This window comes from Danio aesculapii, chromosome 2, assembly GCF_903798145.1.
Source record: "Danio aesculapii chromosome 2, fDanAes4.1, whole genome shotgun sequence".
Taxonomy (NCBI): Eukaryota; Metazoa; Chordata; class Actinopteri; order Cypriniformes; family Danionidae; genus Danio; species Danio aesculapii.
The window spans coordinates 33,696,226-33,721,569 of NC_079436.1; the positions used below are offsets into that span (position 1 = coordinate 33,696,226).

The window sequence follows — 25,344 nt, forward strand, 5'->3', positions numbered from 1 at the left end:
TTCCATCACAGAAATGTAAGGCTCTTGGCTATCTTGGTTTCTGTCTGTTCCCGCGGGGAGCTCATTCTCTCATTGAGTGTGCGTCAACATGATTATGCAAATTTTAAGGTACCAAATTATTTTTTAAAAGCAATTTAATAATCTGAAAAAAGTAACTCGAGTTATTCTGGTGGTAACCCCCAACACTAGGTGGTACTAGTGGTAATATGTATGATTTATAGGCCTATAAATATTTTTTTGTTTTCTTCTGTGCCCTCTTCTCACAACCCAAAGCACAACAAAGAGATTTAACTGAGACAATAATTATACAGTATGTAATAAAGCATAACAACATAGATCAAGTCAAAAACCCTTATCAGTAACATATTCATGGTAAGCAATGGGGTATATGCACACAGACTTTTAATTGTAGTCAGCCAGCCACAGAGCTTTAATTTTACCCCAGTATTTTCAATGGAGTTTCGGTGCTAGCCTGTTGCTAATGACGGCGCCTTTCATCTATTTTTTACGTTTTAACAACCAAATGGATGCTTAAGTCTATTTAACTGATTATATTTGAATTACATTACAACATCGATGCTGTAAAAGGAAGCTTGTGCAATTAAAAAAACCTTTCACCGGAAGTTCATCATTGGCTGAAAAACACTAGCTGTGCATATAGCCCATTTTGAAGAGGGGGGTTTTTAACCTAGTTTGAACATTTTTCTTTCAATATTTTAATTAATTTATTCATTCATGATGATGTAAATAAAACCTGTGCTCAGAAAACACTAAATGTGAATCAATGTTAGTGTCAAGTTGTCTTAGTTTCTGATAATTTGAGAAGGTCAAAAAAGTATTTTATTTTATTTTACCATTTTCTAGAGGATTTAGTTTTCATTTCAGTTTTACTTCAGTGAACAAAAACATTTAATATCATTATACTTAGCTGACATTAACCTTCTTAAACAATTCTAAACCAAATCTCTGCATCAAGCATTCTTGACCATAATGTACATCTTATAATGTCTTTATAATTTGTATCTTATAATAATTTGATTATAAACGTAACAGTAACAATTGCTAACATAATAATTTTTTTAAATATATTTTAGTTTTTTTTCTCTTTTTTTGTAAAAACCTATATTTTACAGTCTATGGTAAAAACGTGCAAATGCCAAATATATACAGCTAAACACATTTGGGACTTTTAATTTATATCAGGTATTTCCGGTGACTAAGAGGAAACACGTCTGAAAAAATAAAAAATAAAAGTGAAGGGGGGCTGTTAACCCAGCGGTTGTTCTGTTTGTTATCTGCCAGGTCGCGACGGCTAAAGATTCAATCTGGACCGATTTAATGGACAAATAAGGTAAGGGAATAACTTCTCTTTTGCTACAGTCCTCAAGTCACACATCGCCATGTTTGAAAAACTAACTAAAACAGTACAAACCCTGCACCTGGGCTCAGGCTAAGCTACGTTAGAGCTAACTGACACTACGTTAGCCAATGTGTAAACAGTGAGTCTCGCACTCTGATATACTTATAACTTTGACGTTGTTCAAGTTAAAACTATTCAGTTACTTTCGTGTTACTGACTAAAGCAAAATGGATTTGCTAGTGGGATTATTTTGCGTTGTAACTACCGTGGGCCATGTCAAACAGGTCAACTTTACATGTACGGTGCCAAAATAGGATTAAAGTGTCGTTCTATATGTTTCAACTTCTAAATATCATATTACATTTTGTCAAATTTAAAACAGTTTGCTAGCAAATGGGTTAAATCTAGCAGCAAAGTATAAGGATATACAGTTCCAGTTGGTCAGTATTTTGGGAGTGTAACTTATACTGTGTTCCTTATATATAATCTTTAAAATGTCTTCAGATGATTTGTATTAAAATTGTATCTAATATTGTATTCTTTTTTCAAATTCGAATGTAGGAAATAATGTTGAAGTACATTTGTTTGGTTGAAAACACTTTGACGCAACAAAAAACTAATAAAAAATGTGTGGTCATTCGGCGATACTTCATTAAATTTGCAGAATCTAAAGCTTGTGATTATCAAACCAATCAAAATTGTATATATTTTTTTGTTCTTAAGGGGTACCAGTGCACGCCCAGATACCACAGGAATGGATATCACAAGTCGCTGCACCCTGGGTGACCCCAACAAGCTCCCAGAGGGAGTTCCTCAGCCTGCTAGGATGCCCTATATTTCGGACAAGCACCCTCGGCAGACCCTGGAGGTCATCAACCTGCTCCGCAAGCACAGAGAGCTGTGCGATGTGGTTCTAGTGGTGGGGGCCAAGAAGATTTATGCACACCGTGTGATCCTGTCAGCCTGCAGCCCCTATTTCAGAGCCATGTTCACTGGTGAACTGGCAGAGAGCCGACAGACGGAAGTCGTCATCAGAGATATTGATGAACGAGCCATGGAGCTGCTCATCGACTTTGCTTATACATCACAGGTATGCATTATAATTCAGAATTTTAATTTTCAAATTACACTAATATAGGATTGTTAATTTGAAGGGCAAAATAGAACTTCTTTCCATTGATGAATTAACTTTGGTCAGTTTTGTTATACTGTATAAGGCAGTTATAGTAAATAAACTAATTCTGAATTTAAGTCAAAGAGCAAGTGTTCCAGTTTGGTATCTGTGTCAAATAATATAATATGCATTGATTGGATATTAACTCCTTCACTCTCACTAGAGATGCACTGATACTTTGATCGGATTTGGGTTCGATACCGCATATTTTTGCTGGATCAGGTATCGGTCTGCTGGTACTTATCCACAGCCAACAAAAGCCATATCAATCATTCTCCATTCATTCACAATTCAAACTAAGTGCCGCGTTTGTTTATGACAATACGAAAAACTTTCCCCAGGCCATTTGTTCCTGTTAAAATAAGTAAATAAATGCATTTAGTTTTGCATTAAATGGCTTCATTTTGTCTTGCAACAAGGAGTTCATTGTTGTTTCTAAATCATGTTGCACTGTGTCTGTTAGATTAGCAGATCGCATTCGCAACACTGAAGTAGAGAGGGTTATTACATCCTCTTCACACGCAAAGTAGGCCTACCTGAAACTTTAAATTAGAAAAGGCTCAATAATACATTGGACAGATCCTCAACGCACTGATTTCTTCCCTTTGTGCTGCTAAGTTTTGAAAGTGTCCGCAGATACCGGAGGGCTGTGTGCTGTGTCTCAGTGTTGCATCAAGCACTTCATTCACGCACAAACGCGACTTGTGCCACTCTGTAAAATTATTCTGTAACATTAAAAATTTCTGTTCTCTCTTCTGCCGAGTTTATTCTTCCGAGGGGAATACTTTCAGTGCTGCGAATAGTTTGTAAAGCCTGGCTCATTGTCGTCAAAGTAGTTGATTAAATTAAAAAAGTGAAACTGACAGGCGCAATATGGATTGTCAATAACAGAAGATTATTTAGCCTAATATATGCTACTCTGAAATTGTGAGTATTTCCCTGTATTTATATTTATATTAATATTTTATTTAACAGACCAGGTTGTGTTTTGATTGGGGTCAATAGTGGTAGCCTACAGATTTCAAAGAAAAATCTTAATATTAAAAAAGCAAACATAAGCTGGACCACAACAGATCAATATCATAACGAATGCTCAGATATTGTAGCCTAGTTTACAGCAAATGTATCATCAGAATAAAATATTGTGCAAGTCATTATACCAAATTTATTATATTTTAAGTTATTAAAACATTCAATCAAAATGGCTAAAATTGAGTGGTTTGAGAATAGAAAAAAATGTACAATTTCAAGTGTTTTTTTTTTTTTTGTAATATGTAATGTATCATGTAATGTCAGTTATGAAGGTATTCAAAAGCAAATAAATACATTTACAGAAAAGAAAATAGTTAATTGTGTTTAACATCATGGTTGCATTTAATGTTATAACTCTTGTGTTATTGTTGAGCTGCGTTAAATTTTGATACTAAACATCAGGCTTGTACTGAAGATAATTATAACACATTAAACGAGCTGACTTAAGTTGTGTTGTGTCCTGCAGGTGACTGTGGAGGAGGGAAATGTGCAGACTTTGCTGCCCGCTGCCTGCTTGTTGCAGCTGGCGGAGATTCAGGAAGCCTGCTGTGAATTCCTCAAGCGCCAATTGGACCCCTCCAACTGCCTGGGCATCAGGGCCTTTGCTGACACTCACTCCTGCCGAGAGCTGCTGCGCATTGCTGATAAGTTTACCCAGCATAACTTTCAAGAGGTAATGGCTGCCCTCCACACACACCCTCTATTGTGTGGACTCTGAAAGTGCCACGACTTTGAACTTGAACCTTTTTGTTTTTGAAACTCATTTGTTTTTGCTGTCTTTGTGCAGCACTGCTCTGAAATGCCATTGCTCTACCAATCTTAAATGAAAATGATGACTAAACACTTTATCATAAGGTTAAGTTTGTTAGTATTTGTTAGTAAGTTATTAATAGCGCTGTGCTAAGATTAATCGCATCCAAATGAAAAGTTTGTTTTGACAATATATATATATATATATATATATATATATATATATATATATATATATATATATATATATATATATGCAATTAAACTTTGCTCAACACTATTAATAATATATTAATTAATATTAACAAAATAATAGTTGCATAGATATTTAAATTTATATATAACATGTGTCATATACAAATGTATTTTATATAAGTAGTATAGTTTCTCTAATAAATCCCCAGCACTTATTATTAAGCTTTATTAATGCTGGTTAATTGTAAGTTACTATTATATTATTCATTGGTAATGCATTTGTTCACAATACCTTTGCTGATGCAGTAATACACATTTATTCAAGTTTGGATCATTAAGATTTTTTTTAGTACGAAATGTTACTTTATTGAGCATGAAAACTCAACTCATGAACGGAAAATTTTAATTATAGAAATTTTTTTTTGATTAGCGTATTCGATGTAATGGCATGTATTATAATTTTAAACTTATTGTGACAGAAAACAGTCATCTTAAAATGTAATAAGATTTCATTATTTTCATAGCAGTTTTTGCTGTATTTTTGATCAAATAAACGCAGACATGAATTATATAAGAGATTCCTACAGACTCTAAAATGAATCTCACATACCCCAGACTTAGGAACATTAGTGCATGTTGAAATTTGCAATAAAGTCAGCAGGAACCTGAAGTTCTAACCAGCATTACTTCAGTCGTGGAGGGCTGAGTTTTATTTTATTGCAAATTAAAGTTTGGGAAGGAGTGGTGAAGGATATTCTGTCACAGACTGACGTCATCAGGGAAGGAATTGTATGACAAAGTGGAAAAGTTTTAGATTTTAACCATTACCAAGACAAATTGTTTTTTGTGGAATAAACTGCATGGCTTAATTATTTACATCAAGAATGGCAAAGTGAGCTAACAAAGTAAACAATGTCAATTTCGATTTCACAATGAAATACATTTCTTGATTTAATACTCACTGTGCAATTATCATTACCTCTAGTACATGATACTCCATGCTTGAGGTAAAATTGTAGTCAAGTTGAGCTTTATTGACATTCCACTACACGTGTGGACGTACAGAGGAATGAAATGCCTTGTTTAGCAGGACAACAGTGCTACATAATTAATCATAAATACAAACACAACACTGGACATCAGAACTATTTAAAAAAAACATGACTAACATACTATAAGATATTTAACTATAGACCTAAGACAGGCTATACAAGTACTTTTACATGAGACTGAACAATGTTGTGCAGGATATGGTGCAAGAGAGGTATTAAGGGTTAAATATTGTGCAGAGTTATTTAAGGTTGAAGTACAGCGCGACATGATTGTGGTACATTTATAGTAAACATCATTTTCCTTAGGGACCTCTTGTAAGATGCAGTTTAAAGGTGGAGATAGAATTTTTTTTTTAAGTGTCAGTGTATAGATGCCTTCCTGTACTTTGTTTGATTTTTGATTCAAGTAGCATTTAAGATTTTACTGATGAAAAATGGGTAAAACTGTAAATGTCAATGATTTCTAAGCATGAAGAAGCCTATAGCATGAATAGTCAATTCAAATATTTCTAGTCATACTAAATTTTATTTTATTTCATTTTTGGAATAGAGTTGACGTTGGTCAGAAAGTTTGGGAACCCTGCATGAGCCTTAGCTGTGTCTTCCCTGTTACTAATTTTAGCCCTACACTCAATTCCCATCAACTAGTTTAGGGTTTCTCTAATGGCTGTGTGACCCTGTTATTTTTGACTCGTGGGAAGAACCCCCACAGCTGGTATCAAATTTTACACCCCCTTATTTCTTTATTTAGTTTAGAATGGTCGTGTGCACTGCCAGGGTCCTGGCTTTGATTCTCATATAGTGTGTTTTTCCAAATTACTATGATCTGCTTGGTGAAACAAAGAGAAACCAGTCATATGGTACATTAATATTTCCTTTCTTGAATATTTTCTTCTCCTTTTAGGTGATGGAGAGTGAAGAGTTCATGCTGCTTCCAGCCAACCAGCTGATAGACATCATCTCCAGTGACGAGCTCAATGTGCGGAGTGAAGAGCAGGTGTTTAATGCTGTAATGGCCTGGGTTAAATACAGCATCCAAGAGCGCAGACCTCAGCTGCCACAGGTCAGATGCAAGAAAATCTGCTGCATACTCCTATTGCAAAAAAGTTGCTCCAAAATGTCAGCACTGCAATAACATTTTAAAGGGACAGTTCACACAAAAATAACTTGCTCACTATTTTCTTACCCTCAAGTGGTTTCAAATCTATAGGAGTTTCTTTCTTGAGTTATTTAAAAAAATGTCAGTAACCTGTAACTGTAACCTTCTATGGAAGGAAAAACAAATACTATGGAAGTCAGTGGTTACAGATGTTCCACATTTTTCCAAAAATCTCATTTTGTGTTCAACAGAAGAAAGAAAAACAAACAGATTTTTGACAGAATTTTTTAGTTTTGGGTGACTTTAACTGTAAAACACATGCAGTAATGTGGGATAATGTTATGAGACAACATTTTATCTAGAAAGATTTTAAAGGAATTATTTTTAAATGTGAATCATTTAGATTTTATCTTATTTTAGGTATTAATTATTGTTAAACAATTATTGTCAAAACAATTATCAACTTATTCATAAAATATTTTATACTTTGAAGCTAATGATGCTTATCATAAATTCACAACTCTCTCTTTCTCGTTCATATTTGAAGAAAGTCTGTAATTTTGAATATACGGCTGAGTTGAATGTTAATTTTCTGCCCTACAATGCTGTGTTTGTTTGTTTTTTATTCCTATATTTGAATATAATTCATGAATGATTTAAAAGCCACCATTACTCCAGTCTTCAGTGTCCTGTAATTCTTCTGAACTCAGTTTAATGAGCTGATTTGTTGCTTGAGACCCACTTTTTTTGTTAAAAACATCTGCTTGATTTTACTTTTGGAAAATGTTGCGTTATTTTAAGGATTCTTTAAAGAATCATTCAAATTTTATTTAAAATAAAAATGACTTTAGTGTCCCTTTTGAACAATTTAATGTATTATTTTCTCAGTAGTATTATCCGATTCTTTGATCTGGATAAACAAAATAGGTCTGTCCATTTCCATGTAAATTATGTAAATATTTAGACCCGAGATTTAGATAAATAACTCATGAGAGCTCTTATCTGCTTTTGTCATAAAAACAGGTTCTGCAACACGTGCGTCTTCCCCTCTTGAGCCCGAAATTTCTGGTTGGGACGGTGGGTTCAGATCCTCTGATCAAGAGTGATGAGGAGTGTAGGTGCGTGCTTACAGTCAGCTGTAAATATGCTGTAATATATTTACAGTCATCTACACTTTATGCAAACAATATAACTTCAGGCTGAACTTGATGATGAGTCCTGGAAGCATGATTTGTCTCTCTTGTGTTTATTTTCCATGTTACTTTTAAACAAGACACAGTTTTTGATTTAAGTTCCCCGATTTTCTGCATGTCTCTCATTTACTGTTATTACATGTATTATAAGGGCCTCATTTTGCACAATTGACCAGACTGCTTTAAAAATCCCGTACTGTGCAACAACTACTTCAGAGATGCATCAAGCTTAGTGTAAAGTTAAATTTAAAATTAATTTAAACTTAATTTAAATGGAAACTATCATTTTTTTTATAACAAGCATTTTGTCTGTTTTACTAAGCTAACAGCTAGTCTAAACAATTCTATCAATTGTTAAAAAAATCTGATTTCACTCATTTTCATTCTAAACTCTACAGTGGGACAACACTGATTAAACCTCTTACCTCCTTTTCCCCCCATTATTTTATAGTTTCGAATTGAACATACAAACAAAATGCTACATGCTTACAATATTACGAAATGTCATCTCAAGGTTGAGTTACAATATAGGCAAGCACAATATACATCTAACAAGAATAAAAAAAGAGAACAATTTTATAAATAAATTACATTAAAATAAATAATTAAGGGGCTTTGAAAATTAAATTAGCCCATAAAAATCCAGAAAAGATCTTATGTTTCACTAATTTTACAGATTTGCAAAGATGTTTTACCTTATTTAACCACTGATTACAGTTAGATGTAGATTTAAACATCTACTTTTGTGAATTAAAAAAAATTCCCAAACATAAGAGGATTTACAACAAAATGATTTCTCGTTTTTTTATAGGGACTTGGTTGATGAAGCCAAGAATTACCTCCTGCTGCCCCAAGAGCGCCCCCTAATGCAGGGACCTCGTACCCGCCCTAGAAAGCCGATTCGTTGTGGAGAAGTGCTGTTTGCTGGTGGGTGTCTTAGTTCTTATTCCATTAATTTAATTATTATTTTCAATTTTATTTCCACCTGGACTTTCTTTTTCTCATTTCCCTGACTTTCACAGTCATACGAGTTGTGTTTGTGTGATTTAGTGGGAGGCTGGTGCAGTGGTGACGCTATCTCAAGTGTTGAGCGCTACGACCCTCAGACCAACGAGTGGAGGATGGTAGCGTCCATGAGCAAACGGCGCTGTGGAGTCGGTGTCAGTGTTCTGGATGATCTGTTGTATGCTGTTGGCGGACATGACGGCTCCTCTTATCTCAATAGTGTGGAGAGGTAATGCTTGATTTGATACAAATGAATCATTTAGAGCTGCGCTATTTTAAAGCTTGATTTAAACACCAATGTGTGGCTGCATAATTATTTTGGTCATAATTGCATTCGTGATTATTTAAAATGATTATCGGTGGGCCATATGACCAAGCATTTTTTGAGATATATTTAGGTTTTTTTAAATAAGGTGGCTATTACACTTATACATATCAAAGATCATGAAATTTCACAATTCTTAAAGGTCTCCTTGAAATGTGTATTTTTATTCGATGTTTGATGTAATCTCAACTCAAATGAAGAGGGGGTAGGACAGAGCAGCCCCTCTTAAAAAAAAAACAGCCAAAATTCTGCTTTTGAAAGAAACTTGATGTTGAAGGTTGTAGCAATTACATTGTTATAACTGTAGTTGGTGAAAAACAACCCTCAATAATGTCACTGTTACTTAATAATTCCTTTAAAATAGGAGTTTGCATGAGGGTTGTAAAGTCCATTTCCTGCTAACATATGAGTGCTGTTGAGCATGTTTTTAAACACCACTGACTGGCCATTGTGTTCATATGCTCAACAGATATACTGTAAATGTAGTTGGCTCTCAAGGCCATTGCTTTACCACCATTCACCAAGCACAAACAAAGCTACATGGACACTGGAGCATTTGAAAGCTGCGTTTATTAGCTGATCCATCTATGAGCAGATATATGAGGGAGATCCACTGATTGATCAGCTGATAGACACCGCTTTCAAACGAAAATAGATTTTTTAAAATTCTGTATTGATTGGTTCTAGAGATGATACTTTTCACAACACTTGATTCTGCCATTTGAAAATGTTAATTTATCTAGTAATAAAATGTTTAGCATTATTTAATTATTCAATTAAAATGAGATTTAAATATATATATATATATATATATATATATATATATATATATATATATATATATATATATATATATATATATATATATTTAAATGATATAATAACAAAATTAATATTTAAAAAATTACATTCTACAATTGTTCAAAATTATATTGCAGCAAATACAATTTTGTCAGAAAATCTTGTAAATTATTTATATTGTATATTATGTATTAGTTTTCCATTTAGAATCATGATCTTTTAAACAAACAAATTGTGATTTTCATTCCATCCAGAATCATGCATCTAATGTCTAATATGAATGAGTTGTCACCGAATTAATTTATCTTGGAGTAAAAAGTAACTTCAGTGTTTCTGCCCTCTGCTGGCTGTTTCAGGTATGATCCTAAAACTAACCAGTGGAGCAGTGACGTCGCCCCCACCAGCACCTGCAGGACCAGTGTGGGCGTTGCTGTTTTAGGAGGGTATCTGTATGCAGTTGGAGGTCAGGATGGTGTTTCCTGTCTCAACATTGTAGAAAGGTTTGTTCTATAGAAATAAAATGATTCTTCTTTAAGTATCTCCATGGACATGACTTACAGATTGCATGGAGAGGCGATGTAATGTGATATGGTTATATTTGTTTTTCAGGTATGATCCAAAAGAGAATAAGTGGACTCGTGTTGCTTCAATGAGTACTCGGCGGTTGGGAGTGGCTGTTGCTGTATTAGGGGGTTTTCTTTATGCAGTGGGCGGTTCAGATGGCACATCCCCTCTTAATACAGGTAAATACAGATAATAGCATTAAAAAACTTTTTAAATTACACTGACTTTATATTTAAGATTTTTCATGTAAGTAAACATTGCTTCAAGATTTTAGAAATAATTAAATGTATAATTACCAACAGGTTCTTTGGATCTTTAAAAGTCTTGATTTAAAAGTCTTTAAAATTCTTGATTTGCCCTTCTACATTTTAAGTAAATAGCAAATTATAAATCAGAGTAGAAAGTCATTACTTTAACTTTAAAAAGCCACAGCTTTATATATTGCTGCATCAAATGCAGAAATTTATGTCTTCAGTTATTTTGTCTTCCATTAAAAAAATTGAATAAACATCCTTAAATTAAGATATGTTTAGGTGAAAAATGGAAAAATTATTGTGTGAGAGATTGAATAAAATAAAGTGAGTTTTGGGATTTTTTTTAATTCTGCAAAGATGCATTAAATTGATAAATGATAACAGTAAAATCCTTAAAATTACAAATGAATTCAGCTCTTTTGTTCTTTTTTACCAAAGAGTCCAAAAAGAAATTTACCATGATTTTTACAAATAATAAATTTGAAATAATAAATAAGCAGCAAATTAGCACATCTGAATGATTTCAGAAAGATCATATGGCATTGAAAATATTGCTAAAATTATACTTTATAATATATCAACACAGAGAAAAGCTATTTAAAATTAATATATATTTTTTAAAATTGTACTGATTTTATTGTATTTTTGACCTAACAAATGCAGCCTTACAAGCATGATCTAACTCCACAGAATGATAGCATTAATTGATGAATTTCAGCTGTTTAAAGGAAATGCAGTATGTTTGAGAACAATTTTCTTGTTGACAGTGGAGCGCTATAACCCTCAAGAGAACCGCTGGCATACAGTGGCACCGATGGGCACTCGACGGAAACACCTGGGCTGTGCCGTGTACCAGGACATGATCTATTCAGTGGGCGGCAGAGACGACACAACAGAACTGAGCAGTGCTGAGAGATACAACCCTAGGACTAACCAGTGGTCTCCTGTGGTCGCAATGACGTCCAGAAGGAGTGGGGTATGTGAATCCTTTATCTATGTTTAGCCTCTTATGGAAGAATTGTCCAGCTAACAAACTCTCATTTTTGTTGTAGGTGGGCTTAGCAGTAGTAAATGGTCAGTTGATGGCAGTTGGAGGATTTGACGGAACCACGTACCTGAAAACTATAGAAGTTTACGACCCAGATGCCAACACGTGGAGGTAAGTCTAGAGCACTACTGTTAAACTGTTTTACCAAAACGGTGTCTTTTTTTCTTGTTCAGGATGACAAACCCATAACTTCTGATTCATGCATGTAAAGCATAAACAAAACAGGGTGTAGTACCATTATCACAGTATTTGTGGCTCATCATGGAGGGATTTGCTCCTGCAAATATGTTTGTTAATCTAATAATCCATATCATTTGTAAATACTTAAGAATAGTTGCGAAATTACAGCCAGCCTCTTTGTGTTTCTTCTTGACTCGATTTGTATACTTGCTACGTCTCACTCGCGTTCTGATTTATTGCTAAATAACCAGTCAGAGCACTCTCTTCAGTTGAGGACCCGACGCTAATTTAACATGCTGAATCAGGCCAATGCGATCCAACGTTAAACCGGCGAGAGGCATCGTGTGGAACACAACAAACCAATGCTGATCAACGAAACCCAACAGCCAACCATTGTTTTCGCTCCTGCAAATATGTCTGAAAATCTAATAATCCATATCGTTGGCAAATATTTGAGAAATTTTTCATTTGCTGAATCACACTCGCACTCTGATTTGCTCTATAACCTGTCAGAGTGCTCTCTTTAGTCGATGGCCCAATGCCGAATTCGATATTCTAAATTGGACCAACGCGATCTGATGTTAATCCCGACAAGAGGCAACTTGGAGTACACATCAAACCAACTATCCTGACCGAAGAAGCCCAATAGCCAACTGTCGGCTTGATGTGTCCCGGCCCTAAAGCCTAATTTCTACTTCTGCATTAAGTGCACGCGGATAATCTGGTGCAGCCTTTGCACACTCTCGTCGTATACCCCTCACCGTGAAAACATGAAGCGTAGACTAGCTTTGTGATTGGTATGCTTGGTATCGTTGACGAGTTTGAGCAGGGCTGAGAGCCTTGGGAGAGGAGCGAACCCGATTGAGGGAGTGTTAAACAAGTGTGGAGTCCAATGGAGGAGCTCCAGATGGAGAGTTTTGTTTTGTGTTTACTTTATGAATAAAGTTGTTGCACATGTGCTGAGTTTTCGCTACTTGTACATTAAAGTAGTAGCGTTACAGGTATTTCCCATGCAGACAAAACACTCACGAAGAAACTCGACATGAAGGAACATAAAACCCCACTGCCAGCTAGTGTTTTGGAAGTGTTATTGCAGAGCAACTCAAACAGAATCCAGAAGTAAAAATGCACAGCTACGCGCAAGGCATGCGTGTGGGTTACAGCGATCACTCAACATAGAAGTGTAATTCAACCCTAAGACTAACAGTGTGCGCTATCAAAACAAACATTGAGTATGTTTACATGGACATCAATAATCAGATTTTAATACGATAAAGACAATACTCTGATTAAGCGTCTACCATGTAAACAGCGATTTCTGATTAATTTAAGCCGATAATGGTCATAATCGAACTAAACAGAAATGGAATTAAGACATGTGGAGTATGCCGATTATAGTCGCATTATTGACGTTTGAAGTGTAGTACAGACATGTAAACACCGCAATCAAACTTTTACCGTCATGTAGGATTTTCAGTGTTTGGCGACAGGATATTCCAAACACACATGGCTGTTTGACACTATTTTCTGCACGTCCTGAGGACCATAGACATCTACATCACGAAATGCTGATTTTTATTTTTTTCCCTCTTCCAGCAGTTCATACTCTCATCCAATATCTTGTTTGTCACGGGGGGCATGCATGAAATATTCCTGTATAGAAGTGAAAGTGCCAAACTGCAGTTAAAGTCGACAAATTAAGAATGAAACACCCGAAATTAAATGAAACTCTGGAGGAAACGTGGATAGCATGTTGGCGCTATGATGTTAATCGAATTACTGTATGTGCTATAACATAAAACAGGATTATGAAAGGATCATGATCATGAAAACCCAAGTAAATAACCTAATGAGAGTGGCAGAAAAAATGATGGAAATTGAGGCACTTGCTTCACTAAAAGACATCTTTGAGTTGTGCACAATCCAACAAGCATTTTATGATTCTGATTCTTCGCTTGTGCTGTCTTTGGACTATGAGCTGATGAATTCTGGCATAAGATACAGGGTCCCATTATGCAAGTATAATAGATATAAACATTCTTTTGTTCCTTTTTTAATTAAATTGATCAATGAGAAAGTAGGGTAGGATGGTCAAAGATTAACATAACTGCATTGGATGGCATAATAGAGGGCAGTGGGGCACATTGTATTTTATAGAAAAAAATTTAATTATTAATTTTATGGAATCGTATTTATATTAGGACGTATTTTAGGATCAGATTTTTAATGTCTATGTATGTTATATGTTGTCTTGTTGATGACTTTTATATTGTCATAAAGCACAGGTATTTAAGCATGTTAACGAGAGAGCGCAATGTCCACCACGTAACCAACATAAACTAATATAAAACTAGTGCATACATCACGTGCATAAATCATGGCATGGACATGGCATTAAGATGCCTACTGGTATAAAAGCCTATATATCAAAAGAAGGACAAATGAGAACCTTTCTGTCATTAACTATAGTAAAACAGATTGTCAAAACCTGCGAACAGATTACATACAGGAATAGAGAAAAGAGCACTCTTTAATTATCAGCTGTTAGTCAGCGCCCGCTTTTTTTTTTTTTTTTTTTTTTTCCTCCTCCCCTGGTCATGTGCTGTGTAAATGCAGACGATCAGATACGAGTCACTTTTAAAAGCTGACGTAAGCAGGTCAGTAAAAAAAATCTGATACAGTCACAAAATCGGAATTGACCATCAAGATCTGCAGTGTAAATGCAGCCTAAATGTTTGAGGAAGAGCTGCTCAACTGTTGATCAATATTAAATATGTCAGAAGTTATATTTTCTGTACGAATGTCTATTTAAGTTTGCAGAATAAGTAATAATCTGACTATGAAGGTAAGCTTTGAGCGTTTTCCACAATAACGAGTAAGAGACCACACCATCTTGATTGATATCCATAAAATCATTAATAGACTTTAAAATAAAATATCATGCAGATATCATCCAACTTCTGCTTTTTTTAAACATTCACTTCATTTTATATTTGTTGTTTGTTTTTTCCTCAAGGCTCTATGGTGGAATGAACTACAGGAGGTTGGGAGGTGGTGTCGGTGTAATAAAAATGACTCACTGTGAATCTCATATATGGTAACACCTACAGTATCATCTCACAGATGCCTCACCATTGCTCGTGCCTCAGAGACATTGCACATCATGCAAGAGGAAAGCCGGTTAAAAAAAGCAGACTTCTGTCTCCAGTTACCGAGATGGCAAAGCAAAAAAAAAAAAGGTAACCATCTCCAGAAAGCTGCTCTGAGGAGACTCACCTGTACGGCCATAGAGCATCACTCCATTTTGATTTGACGTTCGGTTTCTCTTTCATACTTGAGCATAGCCAAAGGCAACGTTTTTGAAAAGAGAAACAGCGGGAGGGGAGAAAAAAGCTGTTTTTGTTTCTCTGGAAGGAACTAAGCTTCTCCTGGTCTCATCTTTGACTGGTTTGAAGAAGAATAACTACAGTAACTGAATACTGGTGGTCGTTTTTATGAAAGAAGTGTTTCCCTGATTGTTGTTGGATGCACTGTGATATATTTACTATTTCTTTCGTTTTTTTTTTTTAATGAGTTGTACACTGAGCATTATCTGTTCTTCTGTTTTCTTACCAGATCTAGGCAGATTGTTGTTTCTTTCTTTGGTGTACTGAAAATGCAGTTCCTCCTGAAACATTGCAATCTAATGAAGGCTGTCGGAGAGGGAAAAATAAGTTATTTTTGGAGCGCTCACAAACAGGTTTGACATCTTAGCAATTTGTTTACTTTTATACAAGTGAATGCATCAACGAGTCAGTCCATGCACTTTAATCCACTAAGAATTTTATTCTATTAAAATTGTTGGTTTTTTTTCTTTAAAAATATTGTTGGATGTATTGTTTTCTGCAAGTTTGATACCCGAGGTATGCTAAAAAACAAATCAAACAGGTTTCTAGTAATAGCCTGCACATATGGTCAGAAATGTAATGTTGAGCTTGTTACTGAGTGAGGAATTTCTCTGAAACTGCCCGTTTTTTTTTAGCAAACACTTATGTTTTCTCAAAAACACTTCTGTGTTCTAATTTTGGTGTTGAAATACGGTTATAAAGTATATCTTCCATGATCTTATCTTATTTAATTATGAAGACTGTCTATACATTTCAACAATTTTAAAGTGGAAATAAAACCTAAAGGAATCAAAATGTTTGCTGTCAGTTATGACGTCGGGTTTGAAGTTTATGAGCCTTTTTCGTGTGGTTTAAAGGACACCTATTTTAGCCCTTTTACAAGATGTAAGATAAGCCTTTTATGTCTCCAGAATGTGTCTAAAGTTTCAGTACAGTGTAGCTGTTTTTGTAGCCTGTAGCTTTAAATGCAAATGAGCTGCTTCTCCCTGCCTACCGCTCTCACATGAGTGTCTGCTTCTCCTGTTTTACATCAGATAAACAGCAGTCAGTGATAGAGACAGACTATCACTTTTTTGTTTTAGAGAAACATTGCACCTGATAATCAGTGGGTGGGGAAAGCCGCACTCTTGTGTCACGTGTGGCGGGCCTCAAAAACACTGGAGTTTGGGTCCTATTTTAAATGTCAGGAAATAAAATAAGAGACTTATTTTGTTTCTATCACCCCAATATGACTGTGGACACACTATTCCTACAAACAGTTCTGTCCAAACAGCTTACAAAAGTTGATTTTCATCATAGGTGCTCTTTAAAGTTAAAATATTACACCTAACTGAAAAAAATAACCCAGCTGGGTTATTATTGAGTTTATTAATTTTTTACCAAATTTGGTTGAAACAACCAGCATTTGTTTGCGTGTTCTATAAGAAACCCAGTTTAAAGTAAAACCTGTAAAGCAAAATCATTTTCTCCATCAGCAGATCCCATACTTAAAGCTGGTGTGTAATTTTAGCACCACCACCCACAATTGCAAAAATAATTGCAAACAGGTTTCAAATAGACTTGTTGGGTTTCTATCACTCCAATATGACTGTGGACACACTAGTTCTGTCCAAACAGCTTACAAAAGTAGATTTTCATTGTAGGTGCCCTTTAATGATCTGTTTTCAAGCCTGAGGCCAACCAAAGACAAAAAAGGGTTTTAAAGCCACAAAACAATGCAAATGTCATGTTGCCTTTAGATTAAGTTTGCTTTATTTTTTTTTCCTGAGTAATAATCAATGACTCATAGTTACAGAAGGCACAATGAAATATAGTTCAGTGTAACAATACTTCATCATTTACTAAAGAATCTTGTCAGCCATAATATGAATTCATTTTAAAATCTTTAAACTGTCACGTTTCTTTAAAATGGTATTGTACCAATTCGTTTTTAATCAATCAGGAAATAATGAAAATGTATAATTATTTCTTCTTTTATGTACTTCAATAACTATAGTCCAGGGGCAGCATGGTGCCTCAGTGGTTCGCATCGCCACCTCACATCAGGAAGGTTGCTGGTTTGGGTCAGTTGGTGTTTCTGTGTGGAGTTTGCATGTTCTCCCCATGTTGGCGTGGGTTTCTTCCAGGTGCTCCGGTTTCCCCCAGTCCAAAAATATGTGTTATAGGTGAATTGGATTAACTAAATTAGCCGTAGTGTATGTGTGTGTGTAAAATGAGTGTATGGATGTTTCCCAGTACTGGGTTGTGGTTGGAAGGGCATTCGCTGCATAAATAATAGTTGGCAGTTCATTCTGCTGTGGCGAACCTCTGAAATAGGTCAGAAACCTATGAAGGAAAATGAATGAACTATAGTCCAGAATGTTGATTTTTAAAAAAATAAATCTCAACAGTTAGTCTGATCGATAAAACAGTTATCTGCCCAAATTATATTTTATTCTAATGCATTTTTGTGAACCATGCAAAAGATATTTTGGATTCATCTTAATTTAAAGGTATACATTTAATGTTTAATTATACTATAATTTTAAAATAAATAAATTACATTTAGATAAAATCAATTCTATATATTTTATATTTATTATATAAATTATATTTATTTTTGTCCCTAGGTTGAAACATGTACCAAAAATTGGCCACAAAATGTGCTTTTGTGCTTTATTAAGAGACAAAAGTTAACCTAAATACAAAACAATTGATTTGCACATCCTAGCCCATTTTCTGGTGCAAATGCTTGAAAGCAGATCTTTACAATACTTGGATATAAAACAACACAAAATGGTCTAATTACAAAGAAATCAGTATTTCAAAATCCAATATAAAACAAAATGTCTGCTTGCCAGTATCATCGTTTATAAAACATTATACATTTCAATTAGAAGATACTGACATTGATGGCATCGTGAGCAAAACGTAACAGAATAATTTAAAGTCAGCCACCATTCATTACATAAAGATAACAAATGACCAGAGGCTATTTACATACTTTCAGGCGTACAAAAATCTGGATATTACAATATACTAAAAGACATCAATATCTACTTGTGTTAACTATTTATACACCTATACATGTGGTGGAAAATCAGATTTACTAGTGATAAATGAGTTATTACATTAATAGAATCTCTATAAACTGGCGTTTTATTACTTGTCTTGATAAATGCCTCAAAAGTTCTCAAATGAAAGAAATGAAGGATCCAAAAGCTTAAAAACAGACATGAACATATTTTACAGAACAAAAAAAATAATAAATATGACAGAATAGGTCTTAAAATTTACAAAAGTTTATACAAAAAAAGACTATTTAGGTTGGCATTTTCAGAAGGGCACATTCTGTCAGCAGAGCAAGTAAGGTGGTGATGTAGTCGCTGTTTCCAATCTGAAAGAGAAAAAAAATAGTTAGATGTGAAGTCCTAATGAAACCAGAAACAGAACTCAATAATACAAAACTTAAAATCAGAAGTTCTTAGAACTCCAAAGTTCTAACACCGAGTTCAGAGGAGGAAAAAAAAGTCATATTTGTTAGATGTGAAATTTCATAATCATTACTTTTGTCATTGTGAAGTGTTCCTGCGGGTCAGGATATTTCTGGAATGTCATGACATTTTAGACGTTCTACTCCAGGAATTGAAAGTCAGAGAACTTTTGATCTTTTCATGAAGTCATGAACTATCAGGGACGTTTATGGTTTAAATGTAAACAAATAAATAACAATAATTAAAGTTAAACAAAAATTGCGAAGTAACATGAACTAGGAAACAAGTAATATGTTTAAAGTAATTCTGGAGGCATAGGAGCTTAAACAGGCCTCATCCTCTACCAGATCTGTTTTTAGTTGTTAGGCACCCACATAAAAACATACTAGAGTAAGTTTTAGTAAATACTGTTGTTTTTTAACCTCAAACTGACACCTCCAATTGAATTAGAGATTGGATGAGATGACAGAGGTTGTGCAATCACCTAAAATGCTCACATTGATTATGTATGGATGATAGGGCTGCACGATATTGGAAAAATATGACATTGCGATGTTTTGTTTTGCTGCGATACGACGATAACTTCACCAGATTATTTAAACAGCTCTTTTTTTGAAAGATTTAATTACTTTCGATCAACTGGGAAATATAATAAATTACAAGAAAAATGAAATAAACAGCGCTTTATGGTTGTCTGGGGATTCTAACAATATCCAAGTACAGAAATTAAACAAACAAATGTAAAATAACATGGTCATCATTGTATAAATAAATATATATCATTATCTTTTAATCTTTAATAAACAATCTAATCCAGTGATGCAACTCTTGCGGATACATACACTGCGGTATCGATGCTCAAGCAATATATTGTTCAGCCCTAATGGGTGATGTATATTCTGCATCACCAAAAATAGAGGCCATGTGTTTGGGAAGTCAGTATATTGATTATGAAATAGGCCTACACACTATCATTTTAAAACAGTTCACTTAATAATCGGTGATGCTCAATCTAGTTATTGTTATAAGTAAAATCATCTATCAGTCGACCATTTAATCGCTAGCAATTACCTTGATTTTTCCATCATGATGTGCTGATCCCAGAGCAGTAGATACTTTGAGAAGTGTACCAGCCGACAGGTGGATCTTAAAGTGTCTGAAAAAGTGAGTCTCCATGCCGCTCATGAAAGCCTGGACGTCTTTAATATCGATGCGCTCATCAGTGTTCTCCTCAGGGTGAATGCTGTTCCAGAGCTCCCAGGCGTCCTGTGGGTTCACAGTGTACATGACGTCCAGAGGCGGCTCTGTCGGGAGACTCCAGGACAGTTTGAGATAGCGGATGTTGCAGGATGGATGGCAGCCGGTCCACAACGCAGCTAGCCAGTTCAGAGTGCTGGAGTTTAAAGCCAAAGGGCCAAAGTTGCAATCAAAAGCCCTCTCGAACCAGGACTTTACCAGGTTTGTTAGAGACTCCGGTCCGCTTGTGCAGAACAGAGGCAAGCTGACGAAATCAGGAGGTAACGAGCGCAGGTATTCTAGGTCACCGTTGACACAGGTGAGCCAACCACGCCACACTACTTTAGGTGCATCCGCTGCTGCAGCAAACACTGGTTTGGACTGAATCTGAGGGAGGAAATAGGACAACCTGCATGAATGAGACTTATGTTGTACTGTCTCTTGTACTTGTATTATATATATTATAAAATATATATAAATAATAATAATTATATTATATATTATATATATAATATTATATTATTATATATATATTATATTAATATTATATTATTTTATTATATTATTATATATATATTATATTATACTAACCATTTTAATCATACTTTTGGCTCTATTTCATAATATTCATATGGGTGTGTTTTATTAAATAACCTCTTTAGACTGACCTGAATGAAAACAGTTTCTGCATCTTCATCGGTTTCAGCCAGTCCAAGAACTGCTGTAAATGTGACCTTGAATCCTGCATCTAACCCGACTTCAACCGCAACTCCTTGTTGTTTCTCTGCTACGATGAAGGCTGACAGATGTTTGGCATATGATTTCAGCTGTGTATGTCTGAAGTGATGCAGAGGGGTCACGTATGACAGCTTCCACTCATTTTTCACCAAAAGAGCGATATGCTCTGGGTCAACCTTATTCTGTAAAACGAATAGACATTAGATATTTAATGCATTCTATGTCAGTAACAGGATTTTTCAGATTGACTGAATGAGATGTTTCCACCACAATCTCTTACAGTGATGATTTGTGATTTGGCAGCTCCTCTACTTGTTGGGACCTTCAGGACTGTTAAATGTCCAGGAGTTTGCCAGAAATATGATGGTGCTTCCACACAGCTCCGACCATAACTTTTGCTTTTACGAGTAACAGGTCTGTTGGCAGGAGTACTGACAGCACTGTTTGGATAATAAAAGCCACAAAGGATGTTTATTAATACTGTGTTTATTGCTAATGGGACCTACTTAGTGTTCACTTTTAAATTTGTTATACAACACAAATGTATAGTTAAAATGAGGGCTTATTAAGATAAATGAAAGTAAAGGAATGGATCATTCGAAGTGAACACAATACATCAACATTTATTTATTGCTATATTTTACCTGTTGCATTAATATTGTGTTCACTAATGTAAGTTAATAGGGATTACACAATGAGTTGTACTGCATTAACAACACTAATACACACTTTTTTTTTATTATTTAAAGGTTAATATTTCTTTAGCTCTAGAATATATAAATAGGTTATGTATATATGTATGCATTGAATTATTATTTATTCTCTAGTTTGCCCATCAAAAATAATCCCTCAAATTAGGGCTGCACAATATATCCTTTCAGCATCGATATCGCAATGTGTGCATTCGCAATAGTCACATCGCAGCATCTACAATTTGGTGTTAGGATTATTATTGTTGATCAGCAATGAAGAACGTACAGTGTTTACATTTTACATTACATTTGATTATTCAATAGGGGCAGGACAAAAGAGCAATGTGCGTGAGGTGGCGCTTCTCGTAACGACGAATCGAACATATATTAATGTTGCAATTCTAAGAAACATATGTGCTGTTAATAAAAGAAATACATCTTTTAACTTTTTGATGCATTTTCCCTCGTCATTTACAAATATCATGATAAATTGTGGATGGTTTTCATGTGATACATCACTGATATCGTGATTTCATTATCGCGGGCAAAAGATCATGATAATATTGTATCGTATTACTGTACTTGAATATCGGACTACTTATTTCCCTTTTATCTGTGCTCTATTTTATTTATTCTTGCAGTTTCTTTGCTTCGCTCCTCTACAAGATCAAAGTTAATGATTTTATTCAAGTCATCTGCAGAAACTGTATTCATATCGCAATATAAATCACAGCAAAATAAAATATCGCAATGTCAGATTTTTCCAATATCATGCAGCCCTACCTCAAAATAACATTTCTGAATCAAGATACCTTTACTTTCTGTGAAAACATTTAATATGAATTTTATGATCATTCGTTATAAACTGAAATAAAATTCTTCCTGCACTGAGATTTATTTTGAAAATAAACTCTCATATGACATCTAGTAAAATTGAGGTAAAGTTGGCTTTAAATTCGTTCAGTGACAACTTGTGCCATGCTCCGTTATTTACCATGGTACTTTGAATAATTATTCTGAAATCACATGTAAATATGACTTCAAAAACAACATTAGCACTATTTATTTGACTGTGAACATCGTTTTATTTTTAATTGAGGTAAAGATGGTTTTATATTCGCAAATTCGTTCAGTGACAACGCTATTGTATGTTGATTGTCATTGGCTGCTAACATGATTTCACAATTTAGAATTTGCAAAGATTACTTTAACACACTTATATTACTAAGGAAAGTTCGAATGTGCGAATATAAAGCCAACTTTACCTCAATTTTATATCAATAATCACTGGCTGCGAATATGAGTTCACTATATAGTATTAGCAAATTATATCTTTCTAAAATTATATTATTAAGGAGAATGTACGAACATAAAACCAACTTTACCCTAAACCATTAACTGCATTATATTTAAGAGCGCTTCGTAATGTGTTCTGAAAACAAAAAGGGGAGAGGAACACATTCGTTTTAGCAGTCAATGCGACATTTTTAGTCGACTTAAACATGTTACGGTGTTATTTAAGACCTGTTGATCGCTTTAAATAGTAAAGGGCAAATTAAGAGTGCGTTAAGAATCGCAGACACAAAGGGTGTTTGGATGTTTTAATCAAACACAACGTAAACAAATGACAGCGTTCAGAAAGCCGCTAAGTTAGTATTAGCAGCTTTCCGCTAAAACCGAATTAGCGCTCAAACGTGTTGTGTTTCAAATAAACTATTCTACCGTTCAAAAACGTCTAAAGATGATTTAACAACATAAAAACTCCCCCATACCTGCCTCTCCCCTCCATGACGATCAACAACACACCGAGCAAAAAAGCAGGAAGAAGATTTGAACATCCCGCTTTCCCATCATGCAACGCAGCAAGGCAGGAATACTAATAGATTACTAAAAGCAAGGGCAAACGTGTGTTACGTGTTTTTATTTCCATCAACTCTGTATAATACGAGTTGAGTTAAACAAGAGCTGCTAACAATGTTAAACTGAGTTACACAAATGTAAAAAAAAAGTTGCTAAATGCTATGTTACGAAAGCTTAAATCGATTAGTTCTTAGTGGATTAGTCACGCCTAAGCACTCCATGCGGCGTACTGAAAAACACGGAACAAGCCTCACGACTGTCAGATTCAGAATGTCAGTGACAATTCAGCCGGAATAACATTGATTTTTATTCATTTATTTTTAATACGCCTCGTGAATCTCACACAGATTCCGGCATGTTGCAGATTGAGGATGATTGAGGAAAATGGTGACATCAGTGTTACGCTAAATACCAGTAATGTACATGGAGTTGTACATTTATAAGTTACTCGCATACACAAAGAAGACATGTACGAAAGATGTACACGGTGAAGTGAAAAAACGACTCGAATTTTAAATTTCCGTTTGATAAGGACAATAAATGCAGCCAACTATGGCAAACAAATGCAGATTATTTTTGGTTAGGTCAGCCCAGCAGATGTTGAGATGTGTGTATAGCAGAAGGTCAGTGCCTTCCATCAATCATATTTATTCCTCAAAACCATTTATACCTCCAAACTCGTTAGAATGTGCTTATAGTATCTGCAGAAGCTGTTCTACACACTCTTCAGGTAACTTGACCTTCACTGAACAAGAAGGTGTATGTCTAAATTCTATGTTTTTGGGGTTTTATTGTGATATTTAGATTTTTTTGTCTGTGTCTTGTAGGTCAAAGCAGTTTTTCACAGAGAAGCCACACGTGTGGAGAATTGTGCTCCAGTCATATAGACAAGGAGGTGACTTTATGTGGCTGGATTCAGTACTTAAGGTTTGAGAAAGAATGTTTATTTCCAAAATTCACCAAGACACATCCAGGGTTTCTTAAAGATGTTTCTTAGAGATGTCTTAAATCTCAAAATCCAAATTTTAGGCCTTAAAAAGTCTTCGATTTTTTTTTGAAATATTGTCTTGTAGGTCTTAATTATTTTTCAAACAGGTCTTAATTTTTCTGTGTTTATGTACTGCTACTCAATCTGGCCAAAACCCACACAATCACCAACAATAAATCTCAATAAAACTTTTATTTTAAACAGTAATTTTTAACTCTATTTATCAAAATGGTTTATTTATTTTCCTTACAAAAACATTTGATTAAAAGTTCTCTACGTATTTACTGCTGAGGACACCGACCTGGACAGATTGTTGTGCAAAGATTTAGTTACTTTTAAACTATTAAAAAACTTTTAAAACATTTGTTCATTTTTTTTATTTTTTAAGAAAGTTTATATTGGAAAAAAAAGTGTATGGATACAAGTAGAGCTTGCTTGTTTTTACACAATATTTAAAATATTTTGCTAAGAAACAAATCTAAGATGTTTAAATTTTTTTTATTATTATTAAATGTATTAAATTATAGTATTTTTTTGATAGGGCAAAAAAACTTTTCGATCTGTGCCATTGGAAATAGTCCTTAGCCTTTAGCCCTTTATGAGTCAAAAATTTAATTCACAATGGTCTTAAAAATGAAACCTGTGAAACCTGCAGAAACCCTGACGTCACTACATTTGGTTGATTTCTTTTTTCTTTCCTTTTTTTCACTCTTTAGGCAAGATCTGTTTGTGATCTTGAGAGACTTCAGTGGATTGGTGCAAATTCTTATTCCACAAGATGAGGTAGTAACATTATAAAAAATAAATTTACACTGAAATAAAACAATAAATAAAATGGATAATTGTGAACTTTTTATTTCACACTTATGATTTTTTTCTATCTCACTGTTTTGAAAAAAAAAAAGTCAGAATTGTGAGTAATAAACTCAGAAATTATAT

The 25,344-nt window shown here is 34.5% G+C and overlaps 3 protein-coding genes across 3 annotated transcripts in view; 2 read left to right on the forward strand and 1 right to left on the reverse strand.

Annotated features, from left to right (window-relative positions):
* The first annotated feature begins 1,246 nt into the window (after positions 1-1,246).
* Positions 1,247-16,213, forward strand: klhl20 (kelch-like family member 20). Its single transcript, XM_056477907.1, has 12 exons — positions 1,247-1,351; positions 2,084-2,450; positions 4,033-4,239; positions 6,468-6,626; positions 7,686-7,780; positions 8,667-8,782; positions 8,906-9,089; positions 10,343-10,486; positions 10,596-10,729; positions 11,572-11,780; positions 11,857-11,963; positions 15,049-16,213. Exons 2-12 carry the CDS (start codon positions 2,115-2,117, stop codon positions 15,131-15,133), a joined length of 1,776 nt encoding a protein of 591 aa, XP_056333882.1. The 5' UTR covers positions 1,247-1,351; positions 2,084-2,114; the 3' UTR covers positions 15,134-16,213.
* Positions 16,214-18,031: 1,818 nt separating this feature from the next.
* cenpl (centromere protein L) lies at positions 18,032-23,412 on the reverse strand. Its single transcript, XM_056467237.1, has 5 exons — positions 23,330-23,412; positions 21,146-21,305; positions 20,796-21,047; positions 19,963-20,514; positions 18,032-18,794 (listed from the first exon to the last, which is right to left on the reverse strand). The coding sequence occupies exons 1-5, from the start codon at positions 23,344-23,346 to the stop codon at positions 18,720-18,722; spliced, it is 1,056 nt and encodes a 351-aa protein (XP_056323212.1). The 5' UTR covers positions 23,347-23,412; the 3' UTR covers positions 18,032-18,719.
* Positions 23,413-23,649: 237 nt separating this feature from the next.
* Positions 23,650-25,344, forward strand: part of dars2 (aspartyl-tRNA synthetase 2, mitochondrial) — a 34,985-nt gene continuing 33,290 nt past the window's right edge. Inside the window, exons 1-3 of the mRNA XM_056477918.1 lie at positions 23,650-24,147; positions 24,245-24,344; positions 25,122-25,188. Coding sequence (XP_056333893.1) covers positions 23,958-24,147; positions 24,245-24,344; positions 25,122-25,188 — 357 coding nt within the window. The 5' untranslated portion in view covers positions 23,650-23,957. The remainder of the gene's footprint in view (positions 24,148-24,244; positions 24,345-25,121; positions 25,189-25,344) is intronic.